Below are 18,747 nucleotides of genomic sequence, written 5' to 3'. Positions count from 1 at the left end.
AGAAAGACAGCCTGGGCTTAAGGCAATTTCGGGCCACTTTTTCTGCCTACGACAAAGGTTGTCTAATTCGGTTAGAATTTTGGGGTCAAAAGAGCCCATTTCCGGCCACCAAGAGCCACTGTCCAGTTCATATTTGGGCCAGGCCGTGGTGCAATAAAAAATGAGGCACTTAGGTCTCACATCTGGCTTTAAATGTAGAGGGCCAAGGGCCTATAGGAGGCACCCCAAGGGGGTGTCTGCCAGAATGTGGGATTCCGTTGATTCCATAGTGAGTGTCCCTCTTAGGATCTCAAACGGAGGGTCGGGGAGGGAGGCCGGCGTCCCAGTGTCCCTGGCCCGATCCTCAGGGAATCGAGCGGGAGAGTGAAAGGGGAAGGAGGCATACTGCCGTCCTCTTTACCTCCAAGAAATAGGAGAGGTCGTTCCTCTGAGGAGACGTCTCACTTCAGAGGGAACCCCAAATGGAAAGCGCAGATCAGGAGGGGGTAGCAATCGCTGAATAAAATGAAGAAACCCCCGTGATCCTGTTATAGGGCAGCACCTATGTTAGGGGGAAAGGATGTTCTGAGCTAATCCCATACAGGCTTTGTGGATTCCACCCCCACTCCAGACCAAAGCCATCAGGACATTGGGAAAGACAAATCCCATCACCACCAAAGGGAAGGTGGCTGGGACCTATAACTGATACAAAACGGGTTGCCTGACTGTGGGTCCTCACCCGCGCGCTTAAAAGGACTTATCAATGCTCTACTGCAGGCACACATGAAAGGTTAATGAAAGGTTTATTTACAAGGGAAGAGGAAATGAGGAAATGTACAGCTCAGGGAGAAAAGTGGGAGACAAAGTTTTAAATGCGTCCTACCCGATCCGTCGATCTGGAATCGCAAATGGCACTCTGAGAGCTGGCCGCGAGCCAGGATCCCTGAAGCCAGGAGGCGAGCCAGAGAGCGAGCCCCCCAAGGCCCACGTGTCTGGTTTTTATACCAACCCTGGCTGCTTAACTCCACCCTCAGGTCCCAGCCACCTTCCCTTTGGTGGTGACAGGATTTGTCTTTCCCAATGTCCTGATGGCTTTGGTCTGGAGTGGGGGTGGAGTCCACAAAGCCTGCATGGAATTAGCTCAGGACATCCTTTCCCCCTAACAGTCCGAGGGACCTTAGAAGCAACAGCTCACCCTGGGAGAGTCACGAGCCAAGCGCTGGTGGTCCACAGGCCGGCCGAGTCTTTTCATTCTTCGCGATTATTTGGCGAAGTGCCTAGGAAGAGAAGGTGGGCCCACAGGAGGAAGAGGAGGATGGCCCCTCCAAGAGAGATGGGAAGTTAAGGTGGAAGTGGCCACATGGATTGGAGTTACCAGGAAGCCCAGTAAGGGACTAGAGCAAGTCCCTGCTCCGCTCACGTGGCATGAGAGGCAGCGAGGGCCTGTTCTCCCGCAGGGAGGGTGCCCCGGGTCGTGTATCAGTGGCCGTTAAGCCTTAGTGAGCTCGGAGGGGTTGCAGGCTTCCAGTTCCACGGGGAGAGGTAGAAAGACAGAGAGTGAAGGAGAGGGAGAGTGGAGGGTTTGGGACAGGGCAGGATCCCCACGCGGGATCGAACCCGGTTCCCGGCCAATGCACCAGATGAAAGGTTCAGAGAGATAAAGTAAAGGAGAGCCAGGCTAAATTTCTCAAAGGAAGGGAAAATTTATTGCACCCCTGACGACCTCAGGGACCCAAGGTGGGGGTCTGTGAAGCCGCGCACATTGTCAGGGGGAAGCAGGGTTTTATAGGGTGAGGAGAGGTCAGGTGGGAGACTGGGTTTGTAGGTCCCTGAAAAGATTTGTAGGGCAGGGGAGATTCATTATCTGAATCCTCTAGGCAGGCTTCTGCATTCCTGTTCCCAGGTGGGCTTTCTGGTGGGTTTTTGTATTCAGGCCTCCTGCATGGACCTTTCAGTAGTGAAACAATAGGTAACTTTTTAAAAAAAAAATCATACAATTATACAATTATCCTTACATTTACAGAAAGTTATTTTCTTAAAAATGCTTTGTTAGCATACATTGGTTATTAATATTCTAAAGTAAAGAAGTAATAATGCCAGGGACCAGCCTCGGCAGACTGTCCTGTGAGGGGTTCCTGTAAGGATGAGAGGGCATGGACAAATCTGAGGGGTTAGGGGGAGAGGGAGTGAGGAGATGCAAACACTTGATCAGGGTGCAGACATCATCCTGCTGAGGGTCTCAGCACCCCTTTATTTATACCTTACAAGCAAACCCAGAGCACATAAGCATATGTATTAGAGCAGGAAGATAACAATCATCACATCTTCCTCTAGAACAGCCAGGGGGTTATTTGCCCTTCAGCAGATGTTGTAACATTCTTTATTTTGAAGAAGGCACAGTTGCTAAACAAAAGTGTTCTTAGAATAGTTATTTATCTTAATCATTTTATTACTAGCAAAAACTTACCTGACTGAGACTAACATTTCTGTATTTACTACAGTGAAGGATTAACTAAGGGCTGGGGAAACAAAGGACAGGAAGTTACCTGGGGGAAGGGAGACACAGGGATTTTTTCTAACTAACCTATAAAGTTGAGACTAACATATAACCATATTGTTACAGGGCAGGGAAAGGGGCAGCCCAGACACCACAAACCTGCCTATTCTAAATGGGTTCTGCCATCCACTGCATGAACACAAATCATATGAGACTTTAATGGAAAGGAACTTTAATACAATTAGGAAAAAATACAGAAAAGGCAAAGAATATAGTTTCTAAATCAAGCACCCAAAGTTACCCGTTGCCTCGTGGGTAAAAGTCCACCCAAGCAGGATTGGCCCAGAACAAGGCCCCAAAGCCTGCCACAAGTCTTAAGCATCTTCCAGTGGGGATCCACAGAAAAGGATCAGAAATAACCAGACAAGTCTGGAGGGAAAAGAGCAAAATCAAAATCAAGATAAAAACAGCCATTGCCACCTCCCCACGGGTCTCTCACCCACATCTGTGTCACCCAGTCCACGACCAAAAGGCAAGTGCAGTTTCTTCACGTGTCTCTCGGCTCCATGTGCCTCCTCTGGCTCCATCAGGCTTCCTTACTTCCTCAGTCTCCTCTGCAGCTTCCTCTCTCTCTGCTCAGCTCCACCCTCCACTTGGGTGGGGCAGGGAGCCTGGAACCTCCCCCTTTCTTGGGGACCACCCTGTTACAATCACCCCTTTTAATTTTTATTCCACCATATCTATGGTGGCACAGATCTCAGGGTGTAGTCTTAGGAGACAGTCTTTTTTCAGGGTTACAATGTGTGTAAGAGAAGCAACAATTAGTCAGCAGCATTGTCCATGAATGTCCAGTATGACAGTTTTCCATTACTGGAAAATAGTCCATTATCCAAGCCAAAAGAAAAAAAAAAAATCTGGAGCATTAGAAGCGCGCAGGTGAATGTTTCAGGGCAGCCCGGATACAAAATGGGTTGCCTGACTGTGGGTCCTCACCCAGGCACTTAAAAGGACTTATCAATACTCTACTGCAGGCGGGCCTCCCCGGTGGCGCAGTGGTTGAGCGCTGGATTGCAAAGCTGCCCGCAGCCTCTGCAGCGCTGGTTCAATCCCCGGCTACTCCCCGGTCACCTGAGGAGGGTCCCACATGGCGCGCAGACCTCTCCTGCCGCCCGCTGCTCCCCTCAGCAGTGTACTTCCGTCTTTCTGCCTGCTCTGCTCCCCGCTCTGGCTCTGGTGAATTCTCTCACCCTCCCACGCTTCTGACTGTACCCAGTGCTTGTATAAATAAATAAAAAAATAAAAACAATCTAAAAAAAAAAATACTGCAGGCACACACATGAAAGATTAATAAAAGGTTTATTTTTAATGGAAGAGCAAATGAGGAAATATACAACTCAGGGAGAAAAGTGGTGAGACAGGGCAAGCTAGGGTTATTAGGCAGTTTTAGGGACAGTGCAGGAGGGGACCTCGGAAGAATTTAGGGAGGCTTCAGAGATAAGGACAACCAAAGAAATATAACCAATTCCATTAGGAAAAACAAACATGCCAGGACCAAGGACAACATTGTTAATGCTGGTCCTGGTTTCCTTCAGGTGGTAAAGGGAGGCAGAGATTGGAGAAATGGAGAGTGGTTTAATTTATGGTCACATTAGAAGGGCAGCTGTTTAACTTCAATGCAGGGATGCCCATCCAGAGGACTGGGCCATAAATTAAAGATGCAACAAATGGGGAAAGAGAAAGCTGTTAGATAAGGAATGTGAAGATCCCCACTCAGTAGCAAATTAAGTGAGACAGCCGAAAACTAACCAATCACAGAGAGACTGGTGAAGTTTTAGAATAATGAGGGAAAAAAGGTATATATTCCCTGAAACACAATTCCACTTTGGCTTCCTTGCCCCTCCCAGGCCTGGTTCCCTGGCCTGGGAGTCCCACTTTATTTCTGCTCTTTTCCTCCTCAATAAACTTTTTCTTTCTATAAACGAACCTGCCTCTTCTCGCTTGCTTGCCTGAGCATCTGCGAAGTTCCTGCTGCGGCTTCGTGAGACAGCAACCCTGGGGGGTCTAGTGGCTGGGGCTCAGCGCTGCTCTGCAGCCTGGGATCCGTTCCTGGCTGGGAGACTAGACCTGACAATTCCGGTATCAGTGGGAGACAAAATTTTAAATGTGTCCTACCCGATTCGCTGATCTGGAATTCCAAATGGCACTCTGAGAGCTGGCATGAGCCAGGAGCTCTGAAGCCAGGAGGGAGCAAGAGAGCAAGAGCCCCCAAGGCCCCAAGGCCCCAACGTTCTTATACCAAACCTGGCTGCTTAACCCCACCCTCAGGTTCCAGCAACCTTCCCTTAGGTGGTGACTGGATTTGTCTTTCCCAGTGTCCTGATGGCTTTGGTCTGGAGTGGGGGTGGAGTCCACAAAGCCTGTATGGGATTAGCTCAGGATATCCATTCCCCCTAACATGAGGACCCACAGCTAGGCAACCCGTTTTATATCGGGGCTGCTTTGTAACAATATGATTAAAGCAAAAAACACAAGGCTTTTATATAGAAATCATCATCTAATAGTATATTGTTTTAATAAAATACTGATTCAATATTAAGGCACCAAGGGCATGGAGGGCATCAGTGCCAGACAAGCCACACTGACTCTTCACTAGCCCCAAGCTCTCAATTAAGGGAGGAATTCTCCTAATCTAACAGAATCTAACCTATTACTCCTCTACTTATTTATTCAGCCTAGTTTACATATCTAACTTTAAGATCAAGGGAAAATTCCTTTTTCTGTAAGATTGCTGATTGTTGTTTTAAGGAACTACAAATATTTCATCAGAGGCAGGGCCAGAGATGGTTATAGCTTTTGGTTCTCAGAATGGTTAATACGTGACATATCAGTAGTTGTAACATTGACTATTTCCAAGTGCATTATTTGTGCTGTCAAGGTTATTAGCTTAACCAGTCACAAAATTGTTGTTGGCTTACTCTTGAATGCATACTCCAACAGCTACCATACCCATTGTCACTGAAAGGGAACAGTTAAGGAAAAGGGAATCTTTCCCTGTAAAGAGCCATAGACATGGAAATGTCAGTAAAAGACAAGCTTGCTTCCTTAACAAGCATGTCTAAACAAGGCCTGGCAGCCTGCTAGGCTGGTTGTTCTCCTGGGCCAGTCTCAAAGATCTGCATCCTTCCCCTTTTCCTGTGTCTAGAATTTGTATGCTAACTAACCAGTGTTATCAATGAATCATGCGCCATTTGCTGTCAAATTGGTTATTCTGTAATTGATCAAACAGCATTTGCAGTTTTGCTTTTAAATGTGTATTTTAACAATGGTAGAAACTAGCCATAAACAAATGAGACTTAGCATGAGTCAGCTAAAGAGATTCCTGACTTTTCAGGAATCTGCCCCATGCCCCGACCCTTGTCAGACGACAGTTGTAGCATGGCTCCCAGCATAATAACATCTTTTTGAAAGGTTTTATTCTAGTAAAGTAAATATTTAAAGCTATAACCCACATAAAAAATTATACATGGGATCCATAATAATTTGTGAGACTGCAGAGACATCTTGAAAGGAAAATGTTTGAGAATTGCTGACCCAGTTCCTGGACCTGGATTCAGGGAGGCAACAGTGTGACAAAGGTCTTGGTACAGGAGAGGAGGGGGCAGCAAAGTCCCAGGTCTGGGCGGGGGTGGGATTGGGGGTGTGGCTCTCAAGGTCTTGTTGAGGGGAAAAGGATGTCCTTAGCTAATCCCATGCAGGCTTTGTGGACTCCACCCCCACTCCAGACCAAAGCCATCAGGACATTGGGAAAGACAAATCCTGTCACCACCTAAGGGAAGGTTGCTGGAACCTGAGGGTGGGGTTAAGCAGCCAGGTTTGGTATAAAACAAGACATGTGGGCTTTGGAGGGCCCCCATATTGGCTCTCCACCAGCTCGCTTTGCCCGGCCAGCTCTCAGAGTGCCATTGGGTTTCCAGGTCTGCGGATCGGGTGGGACGCATTAAAGACTTTATTTCCCTATTTTCTCCCTGAGTTGGACATTTCCTCATTTCCCTTTCCCTTGTAAATAAGCCTTTTGTTAACCTTTTGTGTGTGCCTGCAGTGGAGTATTAATAAGTCCCTTTTAAGCGCGCGGGTAGGGACCCACAGTCAGGCAACTCATTTTATATCGGGGCTGCTCAGTAACAGTCTCAGTCCCCAGGGCGCTGTCTGGGGCTGGAAGTTACTGTTGGGGTTTCCTATCACCCCAGTTTCGCTCTCTGTTTGTGTCGTCTCCTCCCTCCTGGATACTGGTGACTCACCCCAGGGCTCACTCCCCATTGCCTGGAGGTCTCCGGAGCAGCCAATCAGCAGCCCCGCGGCTCCCGTTCCAAAGCCCTCACCCACCCCCGGGACTCCGTCTCCCCAGCCCGGGTGGGGGCGCGTCCTGGGGGATGGGGGGCGCAGCCCTCCTGCTCCTGCTCGCGGTGGCCGCGGCCCCGAGGGAGACCCGGGCGGGTGAGTGCGGGTCGGGAGGGGACAGGGTGCTCCCAGAGGCGGGAGCGAGGGCGCGGGCGGGGGTGGGAAAGGCGCGACCTCGCCGCCGCCCTAGTTGTCCCCCACCTCGGCCCGCCCCGTCCTGGCCCCTTTCCGTCCCCCGAGACCCCAGCCTCCTCTGGCCCCCCGAGTCCCGGCCATTTTCGTCCCGCAGCCGCTTTTCACTCTCACTCGTCTTTCACCCACTTTCTGTCTCGTGGGCGCCCCCTGGGACTCGAGCCCCCGAAGGGGAGAAGAATAGGCCGGGTCTCCCCTCCCGCCCCCAGGCCCCCACTCCCTGAGGTTTTTCTCCACCGCGATGTCCCGGCCCGGCCTCGGGGAGCCCCGCTTCATCTCGGTGGGCTACGTGGACGACACGCAGGTCGGGCGGTTAGACAGCGACTCTCCGGGCCAGAGCGCGGAGCCGCTGGCGCCCTGGGCGGGGCAGGTGGAGCAGGAGAAGCAGGAGGAGTGGGAGGAGGAGACGCGGATCCTAAGGGACAGCGCACAGTGGTTCCGAGCGCAGCTGGACTCCCTGCGCGGCCTCTACAACCAGAGCGAGACCGGTGAGCTGGCGCGGGTCCGGGCCGGGTCAGCACCCCCATCCCCACCCACGGGGGTCGCTCAGGGTCTCCCCCTCCAGGCTTCTCTGCAACCTGCCCGGGAACAGCCCGCGGGACTTTCACCCCCTTTTCATTTTGTTTTAGTTTATTCCGGGCGGGAGGGGGTGCGGGTGGGGTGACGGGGCAGGGACAGGCTCTCACACCTTCCAGAACATGTACGGCTGCGACATGGGGCCCGACGGGCGCCTCCTCGGCTGGTATGAGCAGTTCGCCTACGATGGCACCGATTTCCTGGCCCTAAACCCGGACCTGCGCTCCTGGACTGCAGCGGACACGGCCGCTCAGATCACCCTGCGCGAGTGGGAGGCCCGGGGTGAGGCAGAGAGATTCAGGAACTTTGTGGAGGGCAGGTGCTTGAGGTGGCTGCGCACATGCCTGGAGTACGGGAAGGAGACTCTGCAGCGCACGGGTAAGAGGGGCCTGGAGGCCTCCCGGTCCCCCCCTGCCTGGAGTCACTGCGGGAAATGAGTCCTCTCTCTAGTCCTGAGAGGGGGACTCCCCTGGGTTTCATGTTCTGCACTAGAGAGACTCCCAGAGACTCCGGCTTCTCCTGAAGGACAGGGAAGGGATCCCGTCTCTCCTGAGAAAGACAGTCCCTGACATCACACGTCACCGGGTCCTTTTGACCAGGGGCCTGTTTGAGAACCACCAGTTTCTCTCTCAGTCTTGTTTCTGGTCTGAGAACATTGTCAGTTATGTGATTCCTGCTTTTCTGTGTCATTCACCTTCCACCCAGGTCAGGAATAAAAAGTCTGTGTTCCACTCCCTCTGCTTCATCCTACCCTGGGTTTTCATCCTCATTCTAGAACTTTCTAAGGAATAAGAGAATCTCACAGATTCCCCCAGATTAGCCTGTTTTTTACATTTTATGTTTCTTCCTGCCACACCGGTTGTCTTGTCCATTGTGAGGATGGCCTCATGAGGTTTCTTCAGTGTCCATGGAGGAAACACAAAGTGAATTTTCTGATTTACCACCTCAGATCCCCCAAAGACACGCATGACCCACCACCCCTACAATGACCATGAGGTCACCCTGAGGTGCTGGGCACTGGGCTTCTACCCTGCGGATATCACCCTAACCTGGCAGCGAGATGGGGAGGACCTGACCCAGGAGATGGAGCTGGTGGAGACCAGGCCTGGGGGAGATGGAACCTTCCAGAAGTGGGTGGCTGTGGTGGTGCCTTCTGGAGAGGAGCAGAGATACACATGCCACGTGCAGCATGAGGGACTGCTGGAGCCCCAAGTCCTGAGATGGGGTGAGGAGGAGGATGTGGGCACAGAGGCTGTTCTCAGGGCCATCAGGAGCCCTTCTGGAGAACTTCAGAGGGTCACAATAAGGTCTGGGGCTCAGGGTATGATCTTCTCTTCCCTTCCAGTGCCCCCTCAGTCCTTCATGCCCACCGCAGGCATCATTGCTGGCCTGGTTCTCCTTGGAGCTGTTCTCACTGGAGCTGCAGTGGCTGCAGCTGTGATGTGGAGGAAGAAACCCTCAGGTAGGGAAGGGAGTGGGGGGATCTTGTCCACTGGGGCTTTCAAGTCCCAGGGAGAACTTGCCCTACCTGGTTAATGGGAAGTACCATCCTCACATATGTGTGGTACCCAGAGGGCATTTGGTCCCCCTCACCTCCTTTCTTCATTTTTTTCCCAGTCCTAACCTGGGTCTTTACTCACAGCTCTGGAAACTTCCCTGATCTGCAGGATTAAAAGATTCCTTTAGGTCTTCTGACCTGACCACTCCCTGGTCTCACATGATGTTTCTTCCCACAGGAGGACAAGGAGGAATCTACACTCAAGCTGCAGGTAAGTGTGGATCAGCGGTTTGATCTCTGAGCTCCTGGGGACAGTGTAAATGGACTCCATGGGAGAGTCACCCTCATCACTCCCTCCTGTGGTCTCATTTCTGACCAGGTGTGTTTTGTTCTCAACCCGGCAGCAGCAGTGCCCAGGGCTCTGATGTGTCTCTCAGCCCCTAAGAATCTTTTACAATGAACCTGATGAGATTCCTGTTCTGCACACCCTGGACAGCACCTGGTATTGTTCAGCATTTGCATTTTCAGTCTCTCCTAGGTGTGATGGTATCACTGTTGTTCTTAACTATGATATTGAGCATCTGTTCATATTTTTACTTTTCTATGACTAAAGTTGCTGTTTGTAAGGAAATTTTGTACATTTTTACAGATGAGGTGCCATTCATTTATTACATTATTTTTGTCCTTATTAAAATTGGGTTATTTCTTTCTGATCAGTGAGTTTTAGGCATTATTTGTAGATACAGTCCTTTATCAGATTTGTGATTTGCAAATGTTTCCCCCCACTCTCTGACCTGAAATCCTTTACTGATGGGAAAACAAACACTATTGCCCAGACAGGCGCATGGAGATATATTAGAAGAGAAAAGATAAATTGCTAACTGGTTTTGAGCAGACATTGGCTGACTGGGGTCTTGGGGATGGAGGGGAATGACTTATGTTTATCCTTGAGTGTTGTTTAAATGTCCTTGTATGAGCATGAAATATGCTTTCTAAAGTAAATTACACTTTATTCCTCAATTTATAAAACTCTTCATACATCATGTCTAAATCACATGTTAAGACCAGACTGACACGTTAATTACAAGTGATGGACCTGCATGTCACAGTCACAAAGTCATGATTTCTCTCAGGGTTCACTCTGGTGTTGTCCATTCTCAGGGTGTTGGACAAATGTATAATGACCTGTGTCCACCATGAGAATATCATGCAGAGTATTTTCACTGCCCATAATGCCTTCTGTGCTCCAAGGAAGCAAAAGCAAAAAGAAACCAATAGAATCACATCAGACTAAAAAGCTTCCACATAGTGAAGGAAACTAGCATTAAAATGACAGGACAATATCAAATCGGAGAAACTATTTGCACATCATCAATCCAACAAGGAGTTAATATCCAAAATCTACAAAGAACTCCAAAACAAGAAACAACTCAAAACGGGCAGAGGAGCTAAATAGGTACTTTTTCTAAAGAAGACACACATGTGGCCAATAGGTACATGGATAAATGCTGGTCATGTGCGGTCAGGAAAATGCCAATTGAAACCATAATGACTTACCACCTCACACTGTGAGAATGGCCCATTGAAGGGTGTGGAAGAAAAGGAACTCTGGCACATGGTGGGTGGGAATGATGTCTGATCCTGTTAGTGGGCAGAATGAGGGGTTCCCTGGACCCTGAAAACCGCACACTCTATATGGGATCTGCCAACAGCTGTATAAAGACAAAACATACTCTAAAGCATAAGACCTTCAATGGAAAAGAACTTTAATATAATTACTATAAAATAGAGAATCAGTGCAGTAGAGAGAGAGAAGAGAAAGAATATAGTTAGAATATTTCCCAAGTGAAGCACCCAAAGTTACCCGTCCCCTCATGGGTAAATGCCCAGCCAAACAGGCTTGGCACAAAGCAGGCCCACTGGGGCCCAAAGGCCTGCCACAAGGCTAAGGCACCTACTGGTAGAGACCCATGGGAAAGGGTCAGCCTCCCGATGGGTCTCTCATTCACGTTTTTGTCTTTCACGTGTCTCTTTCCAAGTCCCCAGCTCCCTGGCACAAGTCCAAGTGAGAAGCAAGTGTGGTTTCTTCTTCACCTGTCTCTCTGCTCCATGCGCCTCCTCCAGTCCTTTCCTCATCTCACTCCACGTCTTCCTCCTCTTCCTTAGCTTCTCGTCCCTGCTCAGCCCCACCTTTCCTTGGGCAGGGCGGTAACCTGGAACCTCTCTTTTCTATGGATAGCACATTGGTCCTGACCCTATAGAAAAAAAAAAAAATGAAGGTTCCTCAAAATAGACCTGTCACATGGTCAAGCATCCCATTCCTTGGTATTTATCCAAAGAAGGTAAAAACACTAATTCCAAGGAATATGTGCCTCCTATGGTCACTGCAGTGCTGTCTACCATAACCAAGCGATGAAGACAACCTTAGTGCCCAACGGCAAATGAGGGGATAAAGAACACAAGCTATATACACAATGGAATACTACTCGGCTGTGAAAAAGATGAAATAATGGATTTGCAACAACATGGATAGATATGAATGGGATTGTGCTAAATGAAATAAGTTTGAAGGGGAAAGTTAAGTACTGGATGATTTCATATTTGTAATATAAAGAAACAAAGCAGGGACAGATGAAACTAAACCAAAACATACTCTATATATATGACTACAGAATGGAAGTTATGGGCTGGGGGTAAGAGTAGGAAACAAAGTAGGAAGAGGGCCCAATGGGCTATGGTTAAGACTGTGGGTGCCGTTAGTGTGGGTGTGATGTGGTAACAAACATCTGAAGAGGTGTGACCCTCGCCTCAACACATGCAGTGTGTAAACCAATGCTGACCTCAATTGAATAATACCGTGAAGGTAAAAAGAAATTGTCTCCTCCATCAGTCACTGACCTCAGGACTTTGCCTTTACCTCCTCACTGTCAAGCAGGCTGAGGGGCTGGTTTCCCTCAAGGTCAGAGGCAGGAGGTGCAGGGACTCCTGGGGCTGCTCAAACACTGCTGAGTAGAGACACTACAGAGAGGGCGGCTGTGAGGGGAACCAGAGACAGAGGGTCAGAGTAACCCCAGTGCTGAGTGAGGGTCTAGTTCCCAAGGAGAGGGGAGTATGTATGTGGGTGTGTGTGTGTGTGTAAGAGGAATGGCAGGATAAGATGATGGGAAATCAAATAACATCCAGCCCCAGAATAAATTAATTCAAATCGCACACAGAGTAAAGTGTGTCAGAACAACACCTCTGTAAATACAGGTCCATGCAGAAGTAGCTTCTGAGCAGGACTAAAAAAGCATTGGACCTGAAGAAGAGGAGGAGGTTTAGAAATATCTCATGGTTGCCTTGAGATGTAAAGAGCTGGGCAGGACCCCTCCCCCCAGCCTGGCCCCTGCTAGGATGTGGTGGCATCTTCACCCCTGACAGCTCCCTCCCCCAACCCCAATGTTCATCTCCTTTGGAGTCATCTGTATATGTACATATATGTACACGTGTAATGCCAGCTTCTTCTTAATTTCCCACCTGTCTGGGGCATTCAGGTGGTTCCCATAGCTTGGCTACTGTAAATAGTGCTGCAGTGGTGACAGGAGTGCAGGTCCCTTCACAGGAGAGTATTTATCCTCTGTGAGTAGATCCTCAGTGTAGAATTGCTGGGTCCAATGGCAGAACCACATTCACTCTTTAAGAAACCTCAGTACTGTTTCCATAAGGGCTGGCTCCGTCTTTATCCAAAAACAGTGCACGACTGTCCCCTTTTTTCATCCTTGCCAGCACTTGTTGTTTCTGGTCTTTTGGATATGGGCCGTTCTTGCAGGTGTGAAGGTTTAAACCAGGGGATCATAAAGCCACACAATATGGGCGAAAAGAAATCCTGTAACACTCAGGCCTACGGAAGGCTGTCTAATACCCTGAAAGAAAATAATGATGAAGAAATTCAGGTGAATTACCTCAGTGTTAACAATATCAATGGTCCATTGCATTCTCAGGATGTCCTCCTGAAAGCATCCCCATAATCTTGTCCCAGCCACTGTGCCACAAACCCCAGCCCCCCAGCAGTCTTCGAGGGTCTCACCTTTAAGGTCTGAGATACACTTCAGAGCACTGGGACTATGGCTGGTGGGGGAGAACACATCAAAACTTGGTCAGAGATGAGACCACAGAAGGAACTGATGAGAGTGACTCCCCCATGGGCTCCATCTACACTGTCCCCAGGGGCTCAAGGATCCAACCCTTGAACACACTTACTTGCAGCCTGAGTGTAGCTTCCTCCTTGTCCTCCTGTGGGAAGAAGTATCATGCGAGACCAGGGAGGAGTCAGGTCAGAAGGCTAAAGGAATCATCTAATCCTGCACCACAGGGAAGTTTCCAGAACTGTGAGTAAAGACCCAGGTCAGGACTGGGAAAAATGAAGAAAGGAGATGAGAGGGGACTGAACCAAATACCCTCTGGGCAACACACGTGTGTGGATGGTACTTCCCATTAACCAGGCAGGGCAAGTTCTCCCTGGGACATGAAAGCCCCCAGTGGACAAGATCTCCCCACTCCCTTCCCTACCTGAGAACTTCTTTTACCCCCTCATACATGAAGCCACCTTGTGTCCAATGAGCACACCAACAAAGAAAACCAAGCCAGAAATGAGGACGACAGCAAGGATGGAGAACTGAGGAGGGGAAACTGAAAGGGAAGAGAAGGTCAGACCCTGAACCTGAGGCCTCAGTCTGACCCTCTGAAGGTCTCCAGAAGGGAGAAGGGCATCCTTCTGATGCCCCTGAGTCAGCCGTGTGCTCACATCTCCCTCCTTACTCCTTCTCAGGACTCGGGGTGCAATCAGCCCCTCATGCTGCACATGGCATGTGTATCTCTGCTTCTCTCCAGAAGACACCTCCACAGCTGCCCACTTCTGGTAGTTTCCATCCCCCCTCCCTGGCCTGATGTTCACAAGCTCCATTTCCTGGGGCCATGTCCTCTTCATCTCCCTGCCAGGCCAGGGTGATGTCCGCAGGGTAGAAACCCAGGGCGCAGCACCTCAGGTTGACCTCATGCCCAGAGATGGGGTGATGGGTCACATATGGCGACTGGGGGCCTGAGTGGGAAGAATCAGAAATTTCATGCTTTGTGTTTCCTCCATGGACACTGAAGCAGCCTCATGTGATCATCCTGCAGTGGACAGAACGGTGAATATGGAGGGAGGGGCACAAACCCCAGAAACCAGCCTCATCTGGGAGTCTGGTATAGCAGGTGAGAGCCCTGGGTGGGATGCAGGTCTCTGAGCATTTTGTTGCTGACCTGGGTGGAGGGTGATGACACAGACAGGCAGGAGGGAGATCTCCAAAAATGCTCTCTGACCAAAAAACAAGATCTCGAGAGAGAAACTCATTGTTCCTAAGATGGCTGCCGGTCAAAAGGATCCTGTGAAGGGTGATTTCAGGGGTGGTCTCCCCTCTTTCTCAGGAGAAACTGGATTCCTTAACTGTCCTACAGAAAAAGTAGCAGCCTCTGGGCCAGTCTCCATCCCAGAGCTGGAAAACGTGGCCGACAGCTCCCTCTCTGGCCAGAAGGGGGCGCTTCCTCACCATGATTCCATTTCCCTGCGGGGTGCGCGCCTCAGGGAGATCAAAGCCCCGCAGCCCTCTCACCTCTGAGCTGCGGCGCCTCCTTCCCCATCCCCAGGAGTCTGGGGGCCCCTCCACGCACCCGCCCCCAGGCTGCTCCCGTCCTGCTCTGCCCGACCTTCCCCCTCCCCCTCGCGCCGGGGAGCTGAGCCGCGGGCCCGCCGGGTCCAGGCGCGCAGGTCCCCGCCCAGGGCGCGTCCCCGGCGCCTCGTGGGGAGCTGGTCGTGCCCGCGGGGGAGGCGCCGTCGGGCCCCGCGGCGCAGCCCAGCGTCCTCTGGACCGTGGGAGACCCTGAGCCCGGCCTTCAGTCACCCCGTGGTCTCCTGCCCGCACCCGATCTCCCGCCCTGAATAATCCTGAACTTAAATAAAACCTAAAGGGTGAAAGTCCCGCGGGCTCTTCCCTGGTCAAGAGGCCTGGCAGGGGCCACGGCCTCGGGGGTCACGGGGCCCCGAGACTCGGGGCGGGGGGCGGGGGCGGCTCTGGCTGCGGCGGCCGCGCGGGGCCTCCAGGAGCGCTTGGAGCCTCCGCGCCAAGTGTCTGCGGAGCCGCGTCTCCTCGCCCGACCCTCCCGCCCGCCCGCCCGCCCGCCCAGGGGCCCGCGGCTCCGCGCTCTGGCCCGGGGAGTCGCTGTCGAACTGTAACAGGGTGGTCCCCAGGAAAGGGGGAGGTTCCCTGCCCCACCCAAGGGAGGGTGGAGCTGAGCAGGAAGAGGAGAAGCTGCAGAAAAGACTGAGGAAGGAAGGAAGCAGGATGGAGCCAGGAGACCTGGAGGAGGCACATGGAGCCTAGAGACACGTGAAGAAACTGCGCTTGCCTATTGGTCGTGGACTGGGTGACACAGATGTGGGTGAGACCGTGGGGAGGTGACAATGGCAGCTTTTATCTTGATGTTGATTTTGCTCTTTTCCTTCTGGGCTTGTCTGGTTGTTTGTGACCCTTTTCTGTGGGTCCCCACTGGAAGATGCTTTAGACTTGTAGCAGGCTTTGGGGCCTTGCTCTGGGCCGATCCCAAATGGATGGACTTTTACCCACGAGGGGACGGGTAACTTTGGGTGCTTCATTTAGAAACTAGACTCTTTGCCTTACCTGTATTGTTTCCTAGTTTTATTAAAGATCCTTCCCATTAGTCTCATGTGTTTTGTGTTGATGCGGCGGATGGCAGAACCCATTTAGAATAGGCAGGTTTGCGGGGTTTGGGCTGCCCCTCTCCCTGTCCCATAACACCATGACCAGCACTGCTGGGGTCTGGGGAGCTTCTGACTCCAGCCTGGTGGGTGGAGACTTACCTGGGCAGGCAGTGATGCTGACTGGTTCTCTGGGAACCTCCAGGCACTGGGACTGAGAACTGGGGAGGAGTCACAAGTGTCCAGGGCCCAGCACAGGTGGTGGAGACAGAAGGGAGGCTAAGGGGGCAGTGGGGTATCCCCAACAGTAACCTTCCTGCCCTAGACACAGCCCTGGGGCCTGGAACTATGAGAACCAGACTAGGGTATCTGCGGCTTTGCTCTGCCCCTTCCTCTCCTCACCCCAAGCTTCCTCACCCTGTCTCCGTGACCCAAGCGCTGGGTCTGGGATTCTCAGTCATTTTCCATTCCGGATCCGTGTCCAGTCATACAGATTAGGGAGGACGCCAAGTATAATCTTGTTTAGGAGGTATCGCTCCCCATACTTACCACACTGGGAATAAAGCTGAGTTTGATCATGTAGCTGTTTCATTTAGAATAATAATAATAATCCAATGCCTGTTAATAGATAATCAATAACCAATGCCTGTTAAATAACTTCTTTTAATCAGGGCAATGGGAAGAGTGGATCTTTCACGTGTTTTATGTTTGCAGTTGTCTTTCTTGTCTGTCTCATTGTTTTTTCTTGTCTGTCTCATTAGAAGACAGTAGGATTTTCATGTTTCCTTCTGCATTTAGCTGTGGTTCTGGTTGAAGTCTATGAAAAAATGTCTACAGCCTCACACAAATATGTTGAAGTAGTGTTTTCACATTATTGTGAATATTCCACTTGGATACTAAATTAAATCTATACAGCTGGCATTTTCTCCCAGGTTATTTGCAAAGTGAAACCTGAAACAATATCATTAAATATTTCTTATTCAGTTACATTTCCATAGTTCTCTCTTGCATAAAACTAACTGCAGTTAGTTTTAATGTGTGATTTTTTTAAAGTAATATATTGTTCCACAAATTATAAAGCTCTTCAATGTTCATTACACTGGAATCAAATTATTTTAAAGAATTTATTTTATTTTTCACCACAAATCCAAAAAGTAAAAGTAGTACTGGAAGTTGTCAAGTTAGTGATGGGACACAATTTTCCATGATTCTGTTTTTTTCTGAGCACTTGCATTTGGTCAAGGTGAAGTGACTGTCAGTTAGCAATTGTCAGTTGATTTTCTTAAAGGAGCACACACTCATGTTCAGGACAATGTCTGTCTAATTAACCGAATCAAATAGCCACAGATTTTGTCATTCATTCCTTCATGTGCAGATGTAATTGCCTACAAAAAAAAAACTGTCTAATTCATCGCATGCAAATATTTTCCTTGGCACATGGTAGTTGGGGACGCAACAGGAGTGTTGTGTGTGCACTTGCGTGTCATCGCATCAGGTGCTGTAAAATGTGGATTTGAGGATGACAGAATAATGAAGATAATTTTTAATGCTTCAACCAAGACACTTTGAAATGAAACTGGCTTGGAGTTGTGTTTCTGAGGTAAGTAGTTGTGAAGAATAACTGCAGTTAGTAATATAAGCTCCATTTTTAGTAAGTTTTACCTCAGCAGATGTCAAAATAGTGAAAAAGCCAATGGTGTGTAAGTGACATTTAGAAAATAGTTTTGACCTTGTGGCTCCTGTGACAGGCTTTGGGTGACTTCAAGGGTTCCACAACCACACTTTGAGAAATGCTTTTCTCAGTGAACCAGGGAGCAGCTCCCAAGTGTTCTCTGCCTTTGTCTCCTCTTCACTTGCCAGCATCCCTCTCCCTGGTTGGCTCCCGCCTCCCCAAGCTGCCTCCCCTGCAGATACAATGGCAGCAGAGAGAGGACCCTGGAGACATGGAGCTTGCCCTGTCGTGAGAGATGGACACTGAGTAAAGGTGACAAAGACACGTGTAAACCTGACCTGAGCCAAGGGCTGGAGCGTGTTTATTATGAAAGTAGAGCAGTAGGAGTGCTTCTATTATTTTAAATAATATCAAAAGATGTAAAAAAAAATAAAAACAGGGCCTCCGTGGGGGCATAAGGTTTAAGTCTGAGTGCTATCACTTCTTAGACCAGAGTTTGATTCCTGGCCAGGGAGCAACCCACATGGGGCAGCAGACCTCTCCTGTCTCACCCACTACTCCCCTCAGCAGTGGATTTCAGTGGATTGGCCTATTCTGCTCCCTACTCTGTGTCTGGTGAATCCTCTCACCCTCTGTACCTCTGGCCTATATCCCAGTTCTCGTATGCATAAATAAATTAAAAATGAATCTAAAAACAAAGAAACAAAAAATTACATGCAGCATCAAGTACAAGATCCATCTCAGAACCAGCAAACAGCAGAGGCTGGGGACCCAGTGGTGGTGTAGGTGAAACAAGACAATGGGGCACTCAGTCAGCAGGAGTCAGGCTTTGTCGTCAAATGAGTTTGATGTCAAACTAGAGAGGGTCAGTCCACCATCCAGTGCTGCCAGGCCAGGAAGCCTTGGCTGGTCTCAGCCCCAGCCAGTAGTCAGGCACCACCTGGGAGACTCAAGGGATAGCTTAACCTAGCCCTTTGTTTAATTTCTCTATATCCATATCTAAGTGACCTTTTTGTCTTTCTCCTTTGGGCTTATGTCTATTAGCTCCATCCATGTTGCCCCAGATGGCATGAGTTTATATTTCTTGATCAGTAGTATTCTATTATCTGTGTACAACCCCTTCCACAGCTTGGCTACTGTAAATAGTGCTGCAGTGATCAGGGGGGTGCCAGTTTCCTTTGAAGTAGTGTAAGGTCCTCTGC

The 18,747-nt window shown here is 49.9% G+C and overlaps 1 protein-coding gene and 1 long non-coding RNA gene across 4 annotated transcripts; one reads left to right on the top strand and one right to left on the bottom strand.

The window, feature by feature from the left end:
- The first annotated feature begins 6,876 nt into the window (after window positions 1–6,876).
- Window positions 6,877–10,975, top strand: LOC119252039 (patr class I histocompatibility antigen, A-126 alpha chain-like). Of its 3 annotated transcripts, none has more exons than XM_054698171.1 (7): window positions 6,877–6,970; window positions 7,276–7,554; window positions 7,745–8,020; window positions 8,592–8,867; window positions 8,988–9,104; window positions 9,379–9,411; window positions 9,548–10,975. In XM_054698171.1, the coding sequence occupies exons 1-7, from the start codon at window positions 6,907–6,909 to the stop codon at window positions 9,598–9,600; spliced, it is 1,098 nt and encodes a 365-aa protein (XP_054554146.1). In that variant the 5' UTR covers window positions 6,877–6,906; the 3' UTR covers window positions 9,601–10,975. The 3 variants fall into 3 exon arrangements, with proteins under 3 accessions (XP_054554146.1, XP_054554145.1, XP_054554144.1); XM_054698170.1 differs by having other exon boundaries at window positions 9,545–10,975; XM_054698169.1 differs by having other exon boundaries at window positions 9,520–10,975.
- A 3-nt stretch (window positions 10,976–10,978) lies between these two features.
- Window positions 10,979–14,728, bottom strand: LOC119252042 (uncharacterized). Its single transcript, XR_005126704.2, has 5 exons — window positions 13,380–14,728; window positions 13,207–13,247; window positions 12,657–13,042; window positions 12,039–12,173; window positions 10,979–11,395 (listed from the first exon to the last, which is right to left on the bottom strand). It is a non-coding gene; the product is annotated as an uncharacterized LOC119252042 (long non-coding RNA).
- Window positions 14,729–18,747: the final 4,019 nt, after the last annotated feature.

Source organism: Talpa occidentalis, unplaced genomic scaffold, assembly GCF_014898055.3.
Source record: "Talpa occidentalis isolate TD23 unplaced genomic scaffold, MPIMG_talOcc4v2.1 talOcc4.2, whole genome shotgun sequence".
In the NCBI taxonomy this organism is placed as follows: Eukaryota; Metazoa; Chordata; class Mammalia; order Eulipotyphla; family Talpidae; genus Talpa; species Talpa occidentalis.
Note: the sequence above shows the minus strand (reverse complement) of the source record. Positions and strands in the feature narration are given on the sequence as shown.